Genomic DNA, 23,697 nt, shown 5'->3' on the forward strand with positions numbered 1-23,697 from the left:
GGCTTCGAATCTTCCAATACACCAGTGTTATTTTAGGATCATATGCAATTATGATTTTTGTTGATACTTTGCATGAGATTGCAAAAATCATTTTCTGTTTTAGTAATTTTTAGTTTCTTTTATTTGTAGTTATATAATATACATTTATTTAGGTTTAAACTTAGATACTTAAACTAAACGTATAAGAAATATTTTATTAAATTAGATTAATGGTCTTTAAAAATATACTTTAACCCCTTAACTGTCACCGTCCCACCTGTGGGACGTTTGGCGCTCTTTTTTTTTTCTTTTTTCTCCATCAAATCTTTTAGTAATCATCATAAATCATGTATCATTTGAAAGCTTAGAAGCCCAAGATTCATGCTGTGAAAACCATTTAGAAATCTGACATTGCGTTACCATGGAAATGGTACTTTAAAATCTTTCGGCGGTCTCCTCCCCTTAGTGGGCGGCGTCAAGTGTCATATTACAAAATGCAGTCTTTTAGAATCAAACCTTTTTATAATCTTCACAAAACACATATCATTGGAGAGGTCTGAGTCTCAGGGTTCCATATTTGGAGGTTATTTTGAGATAGAAGTAAAGAGAAATCTAGACATTTGTGACAGAAAAATGCTTTAAAAAAACTCAGTGGAGTTTGGATGGCACCCGGTGGCTGTTTGTGGGATAACACCCTGAATACAATCTCACAGGAATCCCAGTTTTTTTCATATCAACTTCAAATTTGGAACATAACTTATTTAGACACAAGGCTATAATTGTATACCAATTTTAGAGTAAAACCTGATATGTAAAATATTTATTATACATATAAAATAAAATTAATATAGTGCATTTTCTTTACAGTATATTTAAACTACTATAACTTTTTGATACTTACATTTTTAAACTTTTGCGATAATCTGCTGATTTTCCTCTTTAAAAAGAGACCAACCTTATGTCTGTATTCCAAAGTGTTCATAAAATACAACAATTTAAGTTTGGATAGTGCACCTGCATGCCTATTTTAAAAAGTGGGGGGTGACAGTTAAAGGGTTAAAAGATTTAGTCGTTTTTAACTTTTTTGATACAGTGAGTCGATTCTAACTGAACTGTAAGATCCGATTCTACGAGTCTCCATTCATCGCCATCCTTTCTTAGACAACAATCGACTCTGAAATCGCTACGAGCTTTCTGAGACACAGCAAATGTGTTTTCAGCTCTTTTATTTTATTAAATAATAATATTAGATGTTTTTTACCACTCCGCGGATGAGTGAACTGCGAGTCGACTCTCGGTTCTCAGAGAGTCGTGACTCGTGACTCGTGAGTCAGAAGCTCGTGAGGTGAGCGGATCGAGAGCAGCGCCAGCGGCCGCCTTCGACCCTAAACATACTGCGGTCAGGCCAGCCTCCACTTTGAAAAATACGGTCATTCTAGCCGCCACGTTGTTTTGTGGTGCGCGCATAGACTAGGCGTTACGGTAATAGCGTGTAAACCTCAGATCAAGGGAAAAGCGTTCAAGCTCTCATGCGTTATCTCTCTCGCCCTCTCTCTCTCTCTCTCTCTCTCTCTCTCTCTCTCTCTCTCCTCTAATGCGTTATGTCTCTGGCTCTCTCTCTCCTCTCATGCGTAATGTCTCTCTCTCTCCCCTCTCATGCGTTATGTCTCTGACATTCATTTATTGAGCCAGTTTCTCCATCAATTAATGAATGAATGAATGCACTCATATATGACCAGTTCTGTCTTTGAATAGCTCTAAAATGGAAACTCCCTGTTTCCACAGACTAATTTCAATTCAGATTAATAGTCCAGTACCCCAGGGTGTCCCTCAGCCAGTTTCAGGACGATCTGATGTTGCATTACATAATGAAAGCCCTCAAAAAACTCTTATTCTATCTGTTCTGCCTGTGAATTTGGATAGCTCTAAAAAGGAAACACCCTTTTTCCACAGACTAATTTCAATTCAGATTGACAGTCCAGTACCCCAGGGTGACCCTCAGCCAGTTTCAGGACGATCTGATGTTGCATTACATAATGAAAGCCCTCAAAAAACTCTTATTCTATCTGTTCTGCCTGTGAATTTGGATAGCTCTAAAAAGGAAACACCCTTTTTCCACAGACTAATTTCAATTCAGATTGACAGTCCAGTAAATTCACAGGCAGAACATGTAGAATGAGATTTTGAGGGCTTTTATTTTGTAATGGGATTTTTTTTTGTTGTGAAAACAGGGAGTTTTCTTTTTATAACTGTGAATTTACAGATAAATGTGGTTATATACAAGATCATTAAATGGTTTTATTTTGTTATTTCGCATCAGACAGTTATTTTTCGTAACGCCTAGTCTATGCGCGCACCACAAAACAACGTGGCGGCTAGAATTACCGTATTTTTCAAAGTGGAGGCTGGCCTGACCGCAGTCTAAACATCCACAGCTTTTCCTCCAGACAGACTCCGGGAGAAACATGGAGAGGAAAAGGTGGGAGTGCTCGGCTCTCCCAAATGGTTGGAAAAGGGAAGAAGTGACCAGAAAGTCGGGCTTGTCCGCGGGGAAAAGTGATGTCTATTATTTTAGGTACTGCAGCGGGACTAGCCGGAGACCAGCGAGCCGAGACAAAAACTCTCTTTATATATTAATTAACAATCTAATCCGACCTCAATCGGCTATCTGAGTACTCTAGTACGTTATTATTCCAGATTATTACCGTTTGTAGTGCGTACGTTAAACTAATCGTGTTTTAGCGTCTCCTGCGAGTTAGCACTGAGCGCTAATCTGCGCTAGCAGCTATGCTAACTCATTGTTTTTGTTTTGCTTACTCGCAGTTGATCGAAGTTATCTATCGTTTTGTTCCAGTTTCAGTTGAATACATATTTCCTTATAGTCTGTCTAGCGTTTATATTCGAGTCTGCACTGTATTTACGATTTAAAAATGCTCATTTAAACAAATAACACTGTGGTAAGTGATGCAGCGGCTGCAGAAGTGCGAATAATTTGTTAATAATCGCTCGTTTATCATGAGAATCGCTGAAATATTCAATTTATGCAATATATGTTTCATATAAATGCCAATTATCACTTGCACCATGGTATTACCGTCTGAGACTGTCACTTTGCTATGGTACGAACACAGTTTTTAGGTGTCTTTCTAGTGTGTCTTTATTAATTGTAATTCTTTACTCAAAAATCCTCCTCCCTATATATATATATAAAATTATGTTTTTATTATATTTGTGACCGGTGTTGGGGAAAGTTACTTTTAAAAGTAATGCATTACAATATTGCGTTACTCCATAAAAAAGTAACTAATTACGCTACTTAGTTACTTTTTATGGAAAGTAATGCGTTACGTTACTTTTGCGTTACTTTTTAAAGCTGGACAGGGCTTGCTTGTTTGTTTTTAAAATAAAAAAGTTCTATTTTTGGCAAATATAAAAGCCTTTTCACAGCAAAAGTGAAATGAATGCGCCTCAGGCTGAAGGGAAAGTACAGTAGAATACAGAAGAAGACATTTCAACACACTTCAGCAATAAACAAAGACACACAGATGTTCGTCTAGAGTAATTTTTGTTTATTAGTACAGCTGAACTGAATCAGCGAAGGTCAGAAGCAAAGACATTGTTTAATAGAATGGGATTAAATACATAAAGGAGATTTGTGTTGTTTAACATTTAATTATTGCAGGTTTGCGTCATATTCTGAGTTGCATTATTTTTATTCATTTTGAGGAATACTGAATCTGTGTTTTTTGTGTGTGTGTGAGTGAGATGAATTAATGCATATTCATATTTATTTTAGAGCTACAGTAACATCTTCTGATTTCTGTCACCATGGCAACACCAGAGCTGTCAGTCAATAAATTGAACAAAATAAAAAGTAACTCAGATATTCTCTTGAAAATTAAAAAGTAATGCGTTACTTTACTAGTTACTTGAAAAAAGTAATCTGATTATGTAACTCGCGTTACTTGTAATGCGTTACCCCCAACACTGGTTGTGACGTCTAAAATGGGTTATGTGTTTGTCTGTGGTGATTTGTGCTAATGCATATCTATCTTTCTTGTTTAACACTAGAGTTATCTGTAAAACATGCATATGCTGGGTTGACAGGTTATGCAGTGGAAGTGCTGTTGTCGGTCTGGAAAATAAGGAATGTGTTTTTGATCTTTTCTTTCCCTCTTAGTCCAACAGGGAAGAAGTTCCGGAGTAAACCACAGCTGGCCCGATATCTGGGAAACTCCATGGATCTCAGCTCCTTTGATTTCCGCACAGGGAAGATACTAATGAGCAAACTGATTAAGAACAGGCAGCGGCTTCGCTACGATCACGGTCAGAGCAAGGTAAAGACTGACCCAATGATGTGCACTGCAGGTTTTGCTTTCTGTGTTGTGCTGTTTGTAATGTTTGTGTCCGGATGCCTGTGTTCAGGGTAAACCTGATCTGAACACGTCACTGCCGGTCCGACAGACGGCGTCCATCTTTAAACAGCCCGTCACCAAGGTCACAAATCACCCCAGCAACAAGGTTAAGACGGACCCTCAGAAAGCTGTTGACCAGCCCAGACAGGTTTTTACGATTTTTATGTGTTCGAATGAGTCTTTTTTTCTGCTCACCAAGGCTGCATTTATTTGATTAAAAAAACTGTAAAATTGGGAAATATTATAAGAGTTTAATACAGCTGTTTTCTATGTCAATATCTTTTACTTTTTGACTTTTAGTCATTTAGCAGACGCTTTTATCCAAAGCGACTTACAAATAAGAAAGTAATTAAAACTAAAAGCTAAAACTCTATACTCACACGTTTAAGAAAATAAAATAAATAAAATAAAAATGAGAAATGCATACAACAACATTTCAAAACTAAACATTTAAATGAAAACAAAACAAAATTAAGCTAAAAACAATTCAAAATATGAAAAGAACAAAAGGTATGAGTTTAATAATGATTCTAACATAACACTAAGCCAAACACTAAAAAACAACTACATGTGTGCATGTATGTACAGCCACACACATATACATGTACATATATATAAATACATTCAATATATATATATATTATTTCATTTTAAAACTAAAAGCTAAAACTCTATAAATACTATATATATATACACACACACACACACACGTTTAAGAAAATAAAATAAATCAAATAAAAATGAGAAATGCATACAACAACATTTCAAAACTAAACATTTAAATGAAAACAAAACAAAATTAAGCTAAAAACAATTCAAAATATGAAAAGAACAAAAGGTATGAGTTTAATAATGATTCTAACATAACACTAAGCCAAACACTAAAAAACAACTACATGTGTGCATGTATGTACAGCCACACACATATACATGTACATATATATAAATACATTCAATATATATATATATTATTTCATTTCCATTTTGTATGTTGAAGTACTGAAATAACTAAAATTAAATAAAACTAAAACTTAATAAAAAACCTATATAGACATAATAAAAACTAATAAAATGACAACATTACTACAACTGTAACTAAAACTAAAATAGATAACTAATACAAATCAAACTACATTAGTTCATCAGTAATCCTAAAAAAAATAACACTGAGCCAAACACACATGCTAAAATAACAATAACTTACATAATAAGAAATGGTTATAAAATAAATATCTGATAAAAATATCTGTTCAAATGTAATGTATTCCTGTGATTTCAAAGCTGTATTTTCAGCCTCATTACATTACAGTCTTCAGTGTCACATGATCTTCAGAAATCATAATAATATGCTGATTTGCTGCTCAAGAAACATTTCTTCATACATTTTATTTTTCAGGATTCTTTGATGAACAGAAAGTTCAAAAGAACAGCATTTATTTGAAAGTCTTTTGTAACGGTTATAAATGTCTTTAATATGGAAGCCTGTTTCTGTCACAGTATATAAAAAAAGGTTAATTGAGACTTTTTATCTTGCAAAAAAAATACAAATTGTGAGATATAAAGTTGCAGTTACCTTTTTTTTAATCCTGTGGTGGAAGCAGGCTTTCTTACTTTGTCACGTTTAATACATTTAATGTGTACTTGCTAAATAAAAATATTAATTAAAAACGTATTATGTCTTACCTCAAACTTTAACAATAAAAGTCGACCATAAATTATAGGCACTTTCACACCAGAGGAACCTTTTCATAGTTCCTACAACTATTGGCAGAAGTTCCTGCTTTTTAGCATGTTCGCACCGCAGGAACTAGGAACGTATTTAGTTCTAGGAACTCCATTTGGGCTTACTAAATGAGCTCCTACTTCAGAGCAGGTCTAAAACAGTTGTATATTAGGAACTATCAGTGACGTACTTGTACGCTGATTGGCCAAACGCTTACGAAACACCGGCTATCCGGCATTTTTTAAAAGCCATGTAAAAATATTTACTCCACGAACATGGAAAACGACGATAACGGCATTTACCTGTTGTGTTGTGTTCTTTTCTCAGCCTCGATGATATGAAACACTGCAAGTTGTCATAGAAGATTTAGTCCGATTTTTATGCTCTTTCAATCTCACAAACTGTGTTTACATTCCATCTCTGTTATCACGAAACCCACAACATACACACCCCAAAAAAACTAAACTCCGATCACGGCATCCTCCATTCACCGGTTGTTGACGTTTGTAAATGCTGCGAATAAAGACGTCACTATCAGCTGCTTCAGAGTTCCTGCTGCCGGTGCGAATGCAAGCAGGAAAAAACGGCCCGAGGGAGAAATTGGTTCTTTAGGAACGACCCTGCTGCCTAGTTCCTGAAACTACCTAATGACTGCAGCTGTCAAGCTCCGAAAAGATCAAAAAGAACCATAAACGGCAATCTAGTCGATTAGTTCCTGTAACACTCAAAGTGATGCAAACTTTAAATCATGTTTGGTCTGTTTACTTCACAGCTGTTCTGGGAGAAAAAGCTGAGCGGACTCGACACTTACGATATCGCAGAGGAGTTGGTGAAGACCATGGATCTTCCTAAAGGATTGCAAGGTGAAAATGGAAGAGCAGCTCTCATACAAACTGAATGAAATGAGCTCGAATCACTAGCTCATTTCCCACAGTACTGCAGGAGCAAACTTACTGTGGCACTGAATAATGCAGTTAGGGGTGTGCGTTATATATATCGTCTGCGATAATATCGTAAAGCTGCTTTGCAACGATTTGTATCATGAAAAGCGCTATACAACTAAAAAAAAAAATATCGTAATTGTTGTTTTAACGATGTGCGATTTGACATTATCGAGTATTTTGCAAAAACCTTTCAAAGCATCCTACAGAGAGCACGCGTGTACATACAGTGGGTACGGAAAGTATTCAGACCCCCTTAAATTTTTCACTCTTTGTTATATTGCAGCCATTTGCTAAAATCATTTAAGTTAATTTTTTTTCCTCATTAATGTACACACAGCACCCCATATTGACAGAAAAACACAGAATTGTTGACATTTATGCAGATTTATACAACAGTTCAAAATACAAGAAGTTAATTAAGAGACTTATGTTTTAGACACAATATTGCCTGTTTTTGCTCTATTTCGACTACAAAAATAATTCCAAACACAGCCACAGCGCTGTTCTGTGTCTCTGAGCAACATGACGGTGATTCGTTCCTGAATGAATCAACTGTTTAAATTATTCGGTTCAGTCGCAGTGACTCACTTCTTAACAGTGACTTGCTGCCACCTACTGTTGGTTTTAATTTCACATTTAAAGTACCTTTTTATTATTTAGATAAATTGGAATAACAGTCTCCAATGTTTTATGTTTAATATATCAAAACATTATTTATGCATTAGTAACTGCAGGATAAATGCATTCATGTCTTGTGTGTAAACACATCTAAATGCCTCTTCAGACGCAGCTTCTGTGTTTCCTCTGCATTGAAAAGATTAATTTTATTGATACTGATTTCATTTGCTTGGTAACATCCCAAATGTCTTATTGTTCTGTAATTCACTGATTAAATGTAGGAATTTGATTTAAAAGATAATGGACACTTTTAGAAAAATGGCTTTATAAAGGTAAAAATTAATTTAAACTTATTGGAAAAGATTAATTTCTGTCACTGCTGTGAACTGATCACCACACAGAATATGAAGAATATCAAAAACTTTAGGAGTCAGCGGTCCACAACAGTCCTTAAGATACCAGCACAACAACACACTCAGCAAAATATCGTCATCGATTATAATCCCAGAAGATTTTGAGATATTACTTTTTGTCAGTATTGCACACCACTAAATGCAGTATTGTGTTTGTAAGTGGTGTGATGTTTGATATGGCAGGTGTGGGTCCGGGTTACACCGATAAGACGCTGCTCTCGGCTCTAGCGAGCGCCCTGCACACCAGCTCGGCTCCCATCACGGGTCAGCTGTCCGCCGCGGTGGAGAAGAACCCCGGAGTCTGGCTGAACACCACACAGCCTCTGTGCAAAGCCTTCATGGTGACGGATGAAGACATCAGGTACGAGCTGACACTCCACCGTGTTTGTGGTGGAGTTTAGCTCTAGACCTAATTAAACGCACCCTGAAGCAGCTAATCACAGTCTGCGGGATCACTAGAAACTCCCAAGCTGGTGTTTTGGAGCTAAACTGTGCAGGAAAGGAGGCCTTCTTTGTCATAACGTAATGTTTTCTTCTATCTTAGGTTCACTTAGGGAGTGTTCTTCTGAATTTAGTTGTACATGATTGTCTGATTCTTAGGGCTGGATGATTTTGCCAAAATGTATATCATGATATATTTCTTAATTTCGGTCGATACGATATAATTCCGCTATCGATATGAACACTATTTTTTTTTTTAAAAAGCCTCGTAAAAAGGTTCACTTTTTAAAAGTGTTCACCTTTTATTAGTATTTAGCCTTCATACCAACTAGAAATCACTGTCAATTAAATAAACATCTCTGACTCACCTTATTAATATTAATATCTTTAACTTCAAACTATAGGCTAACATACACTACCAGTCAAAAGGTTTTGAACAGTGAGATTTTTAATGTTTTTTAAAGAAGTCTCTTCTGCTCACCAAGCCTGCATTTATTTTTATTATTGATCCAAAATACAGCAAAAACTGTAAAATTGTGAAATATCTTTTGCTATTTAAAATAACTGCTTTCTATGTGAATATGTGTTAAACTGTAATGTATTTCTGTGATGCGCAGCTGTATTTTCAGCATCATTCCTCCAGTCTTCAGTGTCACATGATCTTCAGAAATCAGTATAATATGCTGATCTGCTGCTCGAGAAACATTTATTATTGTTGAAAACAGCGGAGTAGAATTTTTCAGAAAAGTTTGGAAGAACAGCATTGATCTGAAATAGAAATCTTATGTAACATTATAAATGTCTTTATCATCATTTTGATCAATTTAAACTAAAGCATCCTTGCTAAATAAAATAATTAATTTCTATAATTAAAAAAAAATAAATAAATAAAAATCCAAGCTTTTGAATGGAATAGTGTATAATGTTACAAAATCTTTTTATTTAAGATAAATGCTGATCTTTAGATCTTTCTGTTCATCAAAGAATCCTGAAAAAAAAATTAGTTATCAGCAAATCAGCATATTATACTGATTTCTGAAGATCATGTGACACTGAAGACTGCAGTAATGATGCTGAAAATACAGCTGCGCCTCACAGAAATACATTACACTTTAACAGAGATTCACACAGAAAAGTTATTTTAAATAGTAAAAATATTTCACAGTTTTTACTGTTTTTGCTGTACTTTGCATCAAATAAATGCAGCCTTGGTGAGCAGAAGAGACTTCTTTAAAAACATATAAAAAATCTTACTGTTCAAAATCTTTTGACTGGTCGTGTAGGCTGATTATTCTTATAGATTGAAACAAATGTGCATTCATATAAAACACCCACGGCGTGTTTTGATTTTGAAACGTGCAGTGCTCATGTTTATTCAACGAAGTCAAACACCACAAGTAAATCAATGTATGGGAAACACTGATAATGTATATCGGAAATGTGTTTAAAAATCATATCACCCTTATTGAAAAAAATTATATCTCGATACATATCGATATTGAATTATTGTCCAGCCCTACTGATCCTTACAGTAAAACAGGCTGTTATTTTTTACTGCTGACTCTTTTAAAACATCTGTATAAACACCTTCATCACATGAGAAACAGCACTTTTCTGTGAGTTTAATGTCACATCCATTCAATAACAGTCTCTGATTCAAAAAACTCATTTGAATTCTTCTGCTGTTTAGGAATAAACTCATTTAGATCTGCATTGATTTTTTTCTGTCTAACCTAGGGTTATCATCGTTTATGAAAACTAAGTCCATAATAAAGAATTGTTATTAACATATAAATATTAAAGCATTAACTGAAATAAAATACAAAAAAAGGTTCTTTATTTTGTTATTTTATTTCAGCTAGTCTAAAAGTTTTTTTTATTTTATTTAGCAACATTTCTAATTGTCTTTTGGCTGTCTAAACTACAACGAAATCAAAATTAATAAAAACGATATAGCCAAAAAAAGTTCCGTTTAATTTGAAGTGCTAAAATAAGTAAAACTAAATAAAAACAAACTATGTAGACAAAAAAAATGACAAAATTACTCGAATGAAAACGAAAACAGCAGATTTAAACATTAAAAATAAAGTGTAATACAGAATAGTAATAGTATATCAGTAATACTATAATAACTCCCGAGTCGCTTCTGTGGTTTAGTTTCCGTAAATGCTCCTGTTAGACTGGGAAGGATGTCTGGAGTCTGAAAGCTCAGTATGTTACAGTAGAATAATGAACGTTTAATGAAGATGGCAGATATTCGAATGCTTGATTGAAATGCACTGCGTCGTCCACAGGAAGCAGGAAGATCTGGTGTATAACGTGAGGAAGAGGCTGGAGGAAGCGCTCATGGCAGACATGCTCGCACACATAGAGGAAGCCACCAGCGAGGCCAAATCTCTGAAGGAGGAGTCCACCGACGAGGAAACGGAGTCTTTATAGCTGTAAGAGAAAAAACATATGTGACCCTGGAGCACAAAAGCAGTGTTAAGTCGCTGGGGGATATTTGTAGCAATAGCCAACAATACATTGTATGGGTCACAATTACACATTTCTCTTTTATGCCAAAAATCATTAGGATATTAAGTAAAGATCATGTTCCATGAAGATATTTTGTAAATGTCCTACCGTAAATATATCAAAACTTAATGTTTGATTAGTAATATGCATTGCTGTATAGCTGTAAGAGAAAAAACATATGTGTCCCTGCAGCACAAAAGCAGTGTTAAGTCGCTGGGGGATATTTGTAGCAATAGCCAACAATACATTGTATGGGTCACAATTACACATTTCTCTTTTATGCCAAAAATCATTAGGATATTAAGTAAAGATCATGTTCCATGAAGATATTTAGTAAATGTCCTACCATAAATATATCAAAACTTAATGTCTGATTAGTAATATGCATTGCTAAGAACTTCATTTGGACAACTTTAAAGATGATTTTCTCAATATTTAGATTTTTTTGCACCCTCAGATTCCAGATTTTCAAATAGTTGCATCTCGGCCAAATATTGTCCGATCCTAACAAACCACAAATCGATGGAAAGATTATTTATTCATTTACTCTCAATTTTGGTCAAAATTGACCCTTATGACTGGTTTTGTGCTCCAGGGTCACAATTATCTGCAAAACAAAACACATTTTTAGTTAATTTGCTATTTATGTATACAGATTTTATTTTATTTTATTGATTTTGTATTGTTTACATATTTTTTTAATTTGTATTTTAAGTTCATTTTAATTTTTTTTAAATATCCCTAATGCCGCTGTCGTTACCTTCACATTGAGCATTTTAGAAAACCAATGAATTGTGAATCAGTGCATTAGCCAGCTGCATTAAACCAAACTTTGAAGGCCAGGATCAGATCTGTGTTCAAGGACATGTATTGAAACGCTTTGAAGAAGATCTGGTTTAAGTTTGATTGTAATGCTGTTCATCTGTGTGTCTGCAGGAAAGCGGTGGTGATGGGAACGACCTGGACGACAGTATTCTTCCTCCCCAAACCCAAAGACGCACTCAGACTCCGACTGGAGCCGATCCTATGCAGAAACCAGCCTTTCTTCTCCAACTCAGCTGTGAACATTTGTTTTACCATAACATTTCAAGCAGTTTTATTCAACCAAATTCACTTTTTTCTAAGTGGATTTGCTCTATTTTTGTTCAGTACAAGCGTAAAGTTTGGGCAGGTTTGGGTTTCCAGCATCACGCAGTGGGTTTGAGTGAGTTTCAGTGCTGTCGGTATGACGGATGCCCAGGATTTTTTTATTCAGACATCGTAAGCTAGTTTCAAATCATGAAAGTTTATTTTTTTTAATTTTTTATACAAACAAAATGCCATGTTTTTATGACTGATTCTAGAAATAATGTACTAGTAGTGCATACTGATTTGTGATGGCTGGTACAAATACGGTGCTCAATTCTTCCTGGTTCCTTTATATTTGAGCTTTTGTTACAGTGCTGTTTGAGTGTAGACATGACATAAGCTCTTACGTCGGTGCTTAGGTTTTTGTATTCATGAGTTTGTCAATGCATAGCTGATATCACAGTTATTTTTTTAGTTGCATCAGATTGGATCAAGCTGTTTGTGTTGCTGTATGAAGCTGGTACATTTGTCATCATTCACTGATGCAGCGTGGTTTATTATTACGGACTGAATGGTTACAGTACAGAAATCTGCATGATGCATCAGTGTTTGCTCAGTAGAGGGCGTGTTTTTCACTTACACTAATTCTTCACACACCCATGATTGAATTTAATAGATGATTGACTCATACCCTGATGTTTTTTTCTTCGAAATATGAAATATATTTGAAATCTGCAGGAGAGGTGTTTTTGTATGTTGCCCTTTATTTGCGAGAAAGCTTTTGAAAATACAAACCTTGTAGCTGAAGGACACATCATTTTGTAAACTTGGAAAATAAAAGTCTTTCAACACACGTCGGCACATTCACGTTTTATTTTAATGCAAATATCTCGTCATATTTCAAAGAAAGCAAATGTAGAGTCACAAACCTTTGTCACTAATTAAATGTTTCATTTTATACATGTGTTCTTCTGTATCAATATTTAAAATGTACTTAACGGTTATTATTAAATGTGTTTATAGTATACAATATATTTTTTAAATCATATTTATAAATGTATTGCATATATTTATGAAATTGTAATCATTATAATTAACATTATATATTTGTTAAATGTATTTAATAGTTAAATGTTTATAATAAAATTTATGGAATTTTGAAATCATATTATTTAATAAATATTCATAAAATGTATTTATGAAATTTAAATCACATGTATATTTAGTTAAATATAAAACTTAATAGTAAAATAATATATAATGGTACTGATTTTGTGTGTGTGTATATATATAAATTATAGATTTTTCTTTTATGCCAAAAATCATCAGAATATTAAGTAAAGATCATGTTCCATGAAGATATTTTACACGTAAATCTATCCAAACTTAATGTTTGATTAGTAATATGCATTGCTAAGAACTTCATTTGGACAACTTTAAAGATGATTTTCTCAATATTTTGATCTTTTTGCACCCTCCGATTCCAGATTTTCTAATAGTTGCATCTCAGCTAAATATTGTCTTATGTAATGTATTTATAAAATATATTTATGAAGCTGAATCATTAGAACATATAGATTGTGTGTATATAGGCTATACATAGCGGACATATTATTGTAATATTTATTTATTTGCCAGTGGCCTTTTTTATTGCAGAAAAAAGGAACATACAAGTAATAACAATACAAATAAGAAAAGAAAAAGCATAACTCGCATTCAGTTTGAACAAATAAAGATATTACAAAGTACCGGGAGGATTAAACATATCACAGACTTATTGAAGAAATATAAAAGTAAAAATTAGAACAAAACATTTGGAGATGAATTAAGATATTTTGCTAATAAAATAACAAGGTTAACAATAAATTATAGATCTTCAGTGCTTTTGTTTTCATAATACAAGAGAACACCCTTTAAAGTAAAGCAATAATTAATATTCATTCAATTAAATCTACATTTGCCAGTGGCCTTGTTTTATTATTATTATTATTATTGCAAGTATAAACACTTAACATTCAACAATTAATGTAACATTGGATGCCATTATGAATACAGAAATTATATATAGAGAGAGAAAAAATTAAATAAACAAGAATACATAGATAAAACAAAAAATGCAAATCAAGAAGTATGCACCATTCAGCAGATCATTATACAGTTTCACAAATTTGACACCTTTTTTTTTTTTTGGGTATTAATATTTTTTTAGTGTTATAACTAAGTAGTTAAAGTCACAAAGAAAAATTATGTAATTTTGGAGATGTTGAAGAAAATGTAGATTTATGAATATGATATTTTCCCAATAAAATAAATACATTTCCTATATATTCTGCGTTGTGTTGCCGGTGGCCTTTGACCCCATTGTTGTGCGCCGGTGACGTCAGCGCCGCGAGCGAGACAGCGCGCGAGAGAGAGAGCGCGAGAGAGAGACACAAAGGCGGCGGAACGAACGGGAGAAAGCGCTATAACACCTCTCTAGCGTTCCACGCGTGAAAACGGCCAGAAAAACAATGAGCAGACCGCGCGAGTGAGCGGTGCAGAGGCGGGACGCGTGATCCGAACGCGCGCTGGGGGTCGCTTTTAACCGCGAATGCTTTTAAAACGAGTGTTTTTCTCCAACGCCCCCCAACGATTAGCAGCTCCGCTAGTGGTTAGCCATCATCACCTTCTCCCTCATCCTCCACAAAACACCCGACGCGAGCGGCGAGCGGGACGGGAGCACATACGGTGAGGCTTTGCCGCTTTATTGAACGCGTCTCTGTGGTAGTATCTTGTTCGCCGGCTTCCGTATCGCCCGCGTGGCGCGCGGCTGAGATCCACAAACAAAGGCGACAATGTGACTGATCGTCTCCGGCTAGCGGCGCGGCTAGCGGCTAACAACACTTCAACTCCAACATCTCCGTTTAAACTCACGATTCCGCCGGTTTGGAGTGGCTCACGCTCCTGCCGCGAGCGTGGCTAAATAACGGCCGCTTGTCATGAAATGTAACGTTGACCGCGTTGTGAGACTAACAGTTACAACGCGGAGCTAAAGAGCAGCAGAAGCAATACAGACAAAAGAGACGCGCGGCGTGGAGCGCGAGAGCACAACAAGCGCACTAGCACCGCTTTCAGTGTTTCTAGATGGTTTGTGTCACTTCTCAAGGTGTCTGATGGGTTTAAATGTGACCCAGGACCACAAAAACACTCATAAGGGTCATTAAAAAAAAAATTTGATTTATGTATCATCTGAAAGCTGAATAAATAAGTTCAAATGGTTTGTTAGGATAGGACAATATTTGGCTGAGATACAACTGTCTGAAAATCTGGAATCTGAGGGTGCAAAAAAATAAATTGCAAAAGGTCTTAGCAATGCATATTACTAATCAAAAATGAAGTTTTGATATATTTACCATAGGACATTTACAAAATATCTTCATGGAACATGATCGTAATATCCTAATGATTTTTGGCATAAAAGAGAAATGTATAATTGTGACCCATACAATGTATTGTTGGCTATTGCTACAAATATCCCCCAGCGACTCAACACTGCTTTTGTGCTCCAGGGTCACAGATGTGTTTTTTCCTTCTAGGAAGCATGCTTGGTTCGTTGTCTGATGCGCACGCGGGGTCGACTATGCCTAGCCCGTTGTTTCACCCTGACATCATGGATCACGAGATGGTAGTGAGCAGCACCGGACAGTCCGGCGGGGTCACCGAGCAGGAGCCCAGGGACGAGAACCACCAGGAGGCGCTGCGCTTCGCTCTGGACCAGCTGTCACTCATGGCCCTGGAGAAGGTGGACTGTCTGGATGGGACCTCGGCCGGTGAGAACTGTAACGGGGGAGGCGGATACGTCGATCTGCAGATGCTCGAGCACAGCAACGGCTCCCAGGAGTCACCCGGCTCCTGCTCGCCCTCTCCGGAGTACTACAGCTCGGGCGGTGGTGGTGCATACCACATGGCCAGCCCACACTCCTCCATCCTCGGGGAACAAAGCTCGGTGCTCCGCAAGAGAAGCGTCAACATGACCGAGTGCGTGCCGGTGCCCACGTCCGAGCATGTGGCCGAGATCGTCGGCAGACAAGGTAATATTTACTAAAACGGTCGTAAACAATAGTAAACCAACCATTCTTTATGATGCAAGAGATGATAAACAATAGAAGCAATGCAGTAGAACAATAAGTAGTTATTCGCCTGCAAGATATGAATATTTTAATCTCATTTGTGTTCTGAGAGATTATAAACAATAAATGCAATGCATTTGAACAATTTGAAAGCATTGCATGTAGTTATCCGCGTGCAAAATATGAGTATTTTAGTATTATTTATGTTCCAAGAGATGGTAAACAACACATGCAATGCACTTGAACAACAGGAAAGCATTGCAAGTAGTTATTTGCGTGCATATGAAATTAATTGTTCCAAAAGATAAACAAATGCAATGCATTTGAACAATATGAAAGCACTAAAGGTAGTTATTTGCGTGCAAAATAGGAATATTCAGTAATATTCTTTGTTTCAAGATATATAAACAATAAATGCAATGCATTTGCACAATAGGAAATCATTGCAAGTAGTTAAAATATGACTTGTGTTCCAAAATATGCTAAAATAATAAATGCAGTCGAACAATAAATCAGTATAACCTTACTGGGATCATGTGACCTGTCTGAAGTTGTTTACTGGATAGTTGCATTGAAAATATGATTGTTTATCTAAATTCTTTGTTCTGGAATAGTACATTGCATTTGAACGATATGAAAATCATCACTTTAATCGTCTTGAGATTGCATGCAAAAGCTGTGATTTTGAATATTCACTCCCCTTCTGTGTTCCTGGACATCATAAACAAAGCAATGCAGAGCATCAGAACAATAAGCCGGCGTTATGAGCAGAAGTGAGCGGCCAGTTGCACGTGCGTTGTGCGTTATGCTTCTGGCCTTGTTTTGGCACGCATGCACGGGTGTTTTGGTGCTTTTTGTCGTATGTTTGTCCTTCATAAACATCAGTAGTGTCGTGGGGGGATGGATGGAGGGGTGCTGTGGCTGTGGGGGGTTGGGAGGGGGTCTGCTCATGTCTAAACCAGACAATAGAGACTCGTATCGACCGCTGCGGCTTCACGGTTCTCCCGCCCATCTCTCTGTCTGCTGATTATCGATCTGTGATTGCGTTTCGTTCAGGATCCGGAGCGTTATATATGAACGCAGACACAGGGTTCATGTGAGGATACGAGTTATGCAAGTATAGGGGGCCAGGGTTTGCGCAATGCATTTCAGCTCTGATGCCCCTATTTGTTAAACACCCGTGAGAAATCATCCGAAATGATTTGGTTCATGTAAAACGAGCGTGATTTCTGCGAGCGGCGCGCGGCTTTGTTCTCTTTGTTTGAAACGCCATGCGTTCGGCTTCCCGCGATGACGTCACAGAGCGGCCGCGCCATTGGCTGAGTGACGTAAGCCATGCGGATTTAAAGGAACAGTGCGCCTCTGTGCGGCCGCTGATGAAAGAAGAAAACAATACACGCCAATGACTTAAATCTGGTGTTTGGTTTTTTTGCACTTTATTATCAATGTTTGGGTAAACCCTGAAGTATTTAAAACGCTATACTTGTAGACTTTATGTGACCTGGTAATATGCTTGTTTGTGACCCTGGACCACAAAACCAGCCATAAGGATCCATTTTTTGAAAGCTGAATATATATAAGCTTTCCATTGTTAGGATCAGACAATATTTGGCTGAGATGCAACTATTAGAAAATCTGGAATCTGAGGGTGCAAAAAAATCTAAATATTGAGAGAATCATCTTTAAAGTTGTTCAAATGAAGGTCTTAGCAATGCATGTTACTAATCAAATTAAGTTTTAATATATTTACGGTAGGTAATTTACAAAATATCTTCATGGAACATGATCTTTACTTAATATGCTAATGATTTTTGGCATAAAAGAAAAATTTATAATTTTGACCCATACAACGTATTGTTGGCTGTTGCTACAAATATGCTACTATTATTGAATTTAATTAATAATTTTTATATTCAAGTATGTGCCAAGTAATCAACCTTTTGCCTTTGCTAGTTCATTAAAAATGTTAAATGGTCCTGAAATTAATTTTTAGAAGTACATATATACCATGTCAATTAATATGAGCTCATTACCAAACTGCATTTCTGTATGTCATCATCATTATAAATGTATTCTAAATATATTTTTAATAAACATATCAATGTGTTATTATCTAAAACTAGCATAACACTACTGAAACGATATAATGTGGCATGGTTATCCACTTTATGGTTTCTTACAGGCAAAGAACGTGTACCTGATACTGGCTTAAATGTATAAATTTGCCTAAAAATAAATTTGACTAATTTTAAAAGCATGTAGTCTGTCATTTCATCTTCATAATTCCACTTAAACTATAGCATGCTACTACTGGAACAATTTCAGCATTATAATAAAGTAAAGTATGACTAATTTAAAATGGTATACTTGCAGATATTAGAAACATTGATTTATTTAAAAGTGAAAAGTGAAATGTTTATTTAGGTTATATGTAATAAAGAAGTATGATAATCACTAATGACTTTAAATATAATAATTCCAGTATGATGTTGTAATTATTAAGATGTGTAACTTTACATATTCTATTCAACCTTTTGTCTTTGCTAGTTCATTTAAATGGTGATGTGGTGACAAATGAATTTTAAAAACTAGAGATATACCACATTCTCAATTACAATAATGTCGTAATTACAATAATTTAAATTACAGTAATAATGATTTATACATTTACATATGTCTGTAACCTTTTATCCTTGCTACTTCTTTAAATTGTCTTGTGGTGTGTTAAATGAGTTTTAAAAAAAACTACAGTTTCTTCTGAAAATATGCATTTTGCTTGTAGCATGTCAAATACCGAAGTTTTATAATAAAATGACGACTAAAATGATATTCTAAAATATATTAGAAACAAGGCTTTATTGATTTGGTTATACATTTATATGACAGTCAAAGTCACTGTTATTGACTTTTAATAATATACTGGAATTATTATATACGAGTATGAAATATACATATGCCTGTCATAATTTGCATTTTATTTTATTATTATTATTTTTTTCCCTCAACCTTTTGTCTTTGCTAGTTAATTTTCAGTGGTCCTGTGGTGACAAATACATTTTTTTAAAAAGTGCAGATATGCCATGTTGCCTTTCTGGTAAAATTTGCTCATTAAAAGCCAATTTAAAAAAAATAAAAAATACTTATGTAAATTGACTAATTTCAAATAGTACACATGCAGCTATTCAAAACGAGGCTTTGTTTATTTGGGTGATCACTTATGATAATCAATGAGAAGTCAGTATTATTGACTAATTATTAATAATGTAATTAATCATTATATTCAAGTATGATGTATAAATTTACATGTCTGTCATAATTTGCCTTTATTTTTTTATTCAATCTTTTTGCCCTTGCTAGTTCATTTAATCCTTCCTGTGGTGTGATGAATACATTTTTAAAAGTTCAATATACCACGTTGTCTCTCAATTAATTCAAATAATTTAATTAATGAGCGCATTAGTAAAATCTAGGGCTGGGACAATAAATCGATGCATCGAGAATTGAGTAATTTTTCTGCATTGATTCTAAGGTTATCGGGATGCATCGCGATTCTCTTTTGAATCGATTCTGAGCTTAGTTTTTAACAGCAGATGGCACTGCGTGCTTTAGAAACAGCCGTACTCTCCTGCTTCCAGTTCCTTACACGCACACCACTTAAGCATAAAATGATCATTCATACAGTTTGAAAAGGTTTAAGTGAATTACGTTCACAGTGGGCTGTGTTTACATCAATCTCTCGTCATAAAAGCATAAAATCCAAGGTGCAAGTACATTTAACCACTTACATGACTCAGCCGAATGCACAAGGTCTCTTCTTCGTGAGCATTCGAGTGTGCGGTGAAAAACTAGCCTAGAGCGCCATCTGCTGTTAAAAACTATGCTCAGAATCGATTCCGGAGAGAATTACGATGCCTTCGGAAAATCTCAGAATCGATCCATGAATCACGATGCATCGATTTATTGTCCCAGCCCTAATAAAAACTGTAAATTTGTTGTAACTAGTAGCATTAAAGCATGACACTACTGAAACAATTTAAATTGTGTTACAATTAGGGTTGCAAACAGGTGGAAATATTCCAGAAATTTTGGAAACTTTACAGGATTTTTTTTGGTATATTCCAGTGATTTTTGTAAAGTTTCCGGAAATTTTCCACCCCTTTGCAACCCTAGTTACAATAAATGTTTGTCAGTTTGACTTGAATGCACCATTTTTTATGTTTTGTTTTTTTTTCCAAATTTTTTTTGCAGGTTGCAAGATCAAAGCACTCCGTGCAAAAACAAACACCTACATCAAAACCCCCGTGAGAGGAGAAGATCCCGTGTTCATCGTGACGGGCCGCCGCGAGGACGTGGAAATGGCCAAATGTGAGATTGTCTCGGCAGCTGAGCACTTCTCCATGATCCGCGCCTCGCGCTGCAAAGCCGGCGCAAACGGCCCCGGATTGAGCGGCTCGCTTCCCGGCCCTCCCAACCTCCCCGGACAAACCACCATCCAGGTGCGCGTTCCCTACCGCGTCGTGGGCCTAGTGGTGGGACCCAAAGGAGCCACGATCAAACGCATCCAGCAGCAGACGCACACCTACATCGTGACGCCCAGCCGCGAGAAAGACCCTGTATTTGAGGTCACCGGCATGCCTGAGAACGTGGATCGCGCGCGAGAAGAGATCGAAACGCACATTACGTTGCGCACCGGCGCTTTCGTTGACCTCCAAGGTGATAACGACTTCCACAGCAATGGGACGGATGTGAGTTTAGAGGGTCTCGGGTCGCTCGGTTTGGCCGGCGCGCTTTGGTCGCGTGCGACTCACTCTGCGCCTCCACCTCCGCCGCAGATGCACCATTCATCGCGCAAAATGTCGTCCGAATCATTCTCTGCGACTCGACGGGCGACAGATGGAGGGGGAAGCCCAACAAGCCCATTTAGCACGAGCAGCGCCGGCGGGAGCTTCTCCTTCGCGGGCGATTCGACTCAGAATTTGCCAGCGCCGTCGGAAGATTTGGGTTTCGAATTCAGCTCTGCGAAAATCTGGGCGCCGTTTGCAAAGGGCGCGAAGCAACAGACACAGACGGCCCGTCGCAACAGCAGTGGCCTCAGCGCAGGTGCTGTAACCCCACGGCTCTCACCCGACCCAGATCACCCGCTCGCCCGCCGGGCCCAAAGCGACCCGCTAAGCACGCTCTCCTGGCTCCAAACGGGCACTGGAAGCTCGTTCTCGGGCGGAAGCAGCAGCAGCGGCGGAAGCAGCACTGGATACTCATCTTGCTCGGCGTCGTCGCTCCCGGGTGGCTCGCCAACTGATTCAGAAGGTGGCGGAAGCGGAGTGGGAATCGCTTCCACTATGTTGGGACACCTCAAAGCGGGCGGCCTGGCTGGGATGGTGTCTCGGGATTGTTTTGTGTGTTGCGAAAGCGAGGTGACCGCCGCGCTCGTTCCGTGCGGCCATAACCTCTTCTGCATGGATTGCGCTGGGCAGATTTGCCAGTCGCAGGATCCCGAGTGTCCCGTTTGCCACACTCCTGCCACACAGTGCATCCGGATCTTCTCTTAAACTTAGACTGCCTTGAGTAATTATTAGAAATGACACTATTCCGATTTATTGACAGTAATAATAATAATAATAACAACAACAGTGACTTTATTACCCACTCAAGTACTTGTCAGACTGCGTCTTATCTTCAGCTGTTCATATTCGGTGGGTTGTTTTTCCATTCATGCTTCCGACTTTTTCTACTCGCAGATTTTTCGACTTTTACGCTGCACTTTTTTTCTAATGCGTTTTTTTCGTGTTGCCGATGCAGTAGTTTTTAAAATTATTTTTGCGGGGTTTTTTTAAATGCGAAAGCTGCGCTCGTTTAGACCAAAACATGAGAGATATTCCTGTTTTATCGAACACTTAATATTTATACGCGTTACGAGATAATACGCAACGTGCTAGTGGTTGTAGGATCTGAAATAGCTAGAATAGTCCATGTTATGAATATCCTTACCGTGCATTTTCTCTTTTTGCCACACTACCTTAAAACATTCACGTGTCAGTTCATTCCTGCACTCCAGAAACAGGGTTGCTAGTATTTAACGAGGACTTTTTATCTGTTACGACTTTTCGAATCAAACGGCATACTGAATTATCTTTCGAATGTTTAGTCGTGAATGTGTGCGAGAGCGACACACAGAAATGTCTTTCGCTGGAGTTTGCGTCTGTCTTCCGGCCCTCGCGCGAGCGTTTCGTTTACGATTGCGCACCCCCGTACGCTGCCTACGAACGAATCTGTAGTCCTGCCGAACAGTTTTTACGCGACAAGCCATGCTTTCACACTCTAAAGGGCTTCCGGTTATACACTACACTTCAGGTCGTCCTAATAAACGGGATGCCAGTCCGCGTGGCAGCTAAATCACCAGGGCTTCCGTACATTTTAGCGATGCACGAGCCGTTTCTCCTTGAACGCGAGAGATTCTGACGTATTAAAGGGCGAGAATGCGTTTCGGTTTGAACAGGTTTCTTTCTCTAGATGCGCTTTTAGATTTTTCTTTGGCGTGTCGAATATATTAAACGTGCCAGAACTCGAGCGCTAACGGTGCCTTGGTGGTGAAACTCGCTGCCGGGAATGAAGATTGTGACGTAATTTCTCTCCGCTCTTCCAGTTTTAGTGATTTGTACAGAGAGCCGTGTCGAATCTGAGCCGCTCGTTTTCTTCTTTTCGTCCCCAGATGTCGTTAAAACTAGTGTAACTGGTTGAAAGGTACAAGAAGCTAGTAGTTTTTCGGTTGTATGTATGTGACGTGTTTTGGTATCGGCGATGAAGGTCATGTGACTAGTGAAGAATTGGCCTGAAGTCGGAACGGTTTCCTTTCGGTTTTTTTTTCCTCAAACAGGGTTGGCTGAGGACGATCTCAGGCGGTTTTGCATTGGAAAGACGTCAGACGCTGTTTTCCCATGATTCATTTGTGCCCTAAACTCGCTCGGCTTTTACTTTCGCTTTAATTCCTTTTGTACACCGAACCAAAAGCGATTTCAATAACCGGATTTCAGGCCTAATTGTAAATATCCTGAATTACAATCATTGGGATTCGTTTTCAAATGTACAACGGAAAAGGTTAATGTAGTTTTTAAAATGCGTATCATTATTTGTAAGTTAAACTCTGCATGTCTTGAAGCCATGAGGCATTAGCTAATAATTTTCTAAAAATTAAAAGACAAAAAAAAAAAAACTTTTTTACACATTTTATTTTTACAATTTATTTGCTTACCTTGACGTAAATATCCCAGATTATAATGTGACCCTTTTATTACAGCAAATGTATCTTTATTTTCCATATTTCTGTTTCCTGTGTACAACATATAGGCAATTTATAACAAAATGAGAAAAAATTATTGAAGAAATTTAAAATTGAAATATATTTTATTTGAAAGTTTATGGACCTTTTAACCGTGAGCTGGAACAATTGTATACATGTATAATTTGAGCTGA

At 37.1% G+C, this 23,697-nt stretch overlaps 2 protein-coding genes across 6 annotated transcripts; both read left to right on the forward strand.

The window, feature by feature from the left end:
* The first annotated feature begins 1,284 nt into the window (after positions 1-1,284).
* On the forward strand, positions 1,285-13,102 carry mbd3a (methyl-CpG binding domain protein 3a). 5 transcript variants are annotated; one of them, XM_016234644.1, is made up of 8 exons: positions 1,285-1,370; positions 2,407-2,554; positions 4,160-4,316; positions 4,405-4,542; positions 6,890-6,980; positions 8,276-8,453; positions 10,828-10,974; positions 11,987-13,101. In XM_016234644.1, the coding sequence occupies exons 2-7, from the start codon at positions 2,445-2,447 to the stop codon at positions 10,970-10,972; spliced, it is 819 nt and encodes a 272-aa protein (XP_016090130.1). In that variant the 5' UTR covers positions 1,285-1,370; positions 2,407-2,444; the 3' UTR covers positions 10,973-10,974; positions 11,987-13,101. The 5 variants fall into 5 exon arrangements, with proteins under 5 accessions (XP_016090130.1, XP_016090134.1, XP_016090131.1 ...); XM_016234648.1 differs by having other exon boundaries at positions 2,407-2,458; XM_016234645.1 differs by having other exon boundaries at positions 1,294-1,364; positions 2,399-2,554.
* Positions 13,103-14,496: 1,394 nt separating this feature from the next.
* On the forward strand, positions 14,497-23,628 carry LOC107552694 (RNA-binding protein MEX3B-like). Its single transcript, XM_016234643.1, has 3 exons — positions 14,497-14,845; positions 15,694-16,188; positions 20,476-23,628. The coding sequence occupies exons 2-3, from the start codon at positions 15,699-15,701 to the stop codon at positions 21,774-21,776; spliced, it is 1,791 nt and encodes a 596-aa protein (XP_016090129.1). The 5' UTR covers positions 14,497-14,845; positions 15,694-15,698; the 3' UTR covers positions 21,777-23,628.
* The last annotated feature ends 69 nt before the right edge of the window (positions 23,629-23,697 follow it).

This window comes from Sinocyclocheilus grahami, unplaced genomic scaffold (assembly GCF_001515645.1).
Source record: "Sinocyclocheilus grahami isolate Dianchi unplaced genomic scaffold, SAMN03320097.WGS_v1.1 scaffold456.1, whole genome shotgun sequence".
Classification (NCBI taxonomy): Eukaryota; Metazoa; Chordata; class Actinopteri; order Cypriniformes; family Cyprinidae; genus Sinocyclocheilus; species Sinocyclocheilus grahami.

Coding starts and splice junctions, on each gene's coding strand:
- LOC107552694 (XM_016234643.1), top strand. CDS start 15,699: ATGCTTGGTTCGTTGTCTGATGCGCACGCGGGGTCGACTATGCCTAGC. Junction 16,189..20,475: donor CGAGATCGTCGGCAGACAAG/GTAATATTTACT, acceptor TTTTTTTTGCAG/GTTGCAAGATCAAAGCACTC.
- mbd3a (XM_016234644.1), top strand. CDS start 2,445: ATGGAGAGGAAAAGGTGGGAGTGCTCGGCTCTCCCAAATGGTTGGAAA. Junction 4,317..4,404: donor ACGATCACGGTCAGAGCAAG/GTAAAGACTGAC, acceptor GCCTGTGTTCAG/GGTAAACCTGATCTGAACAC. Junction 8,454..10,827: donor GTGACGGATGAAGACATCAG/GTACGAGCTGAC, acceptor CGTCGTCCACAG/GAAGCAGGAAGATCTGGTGT.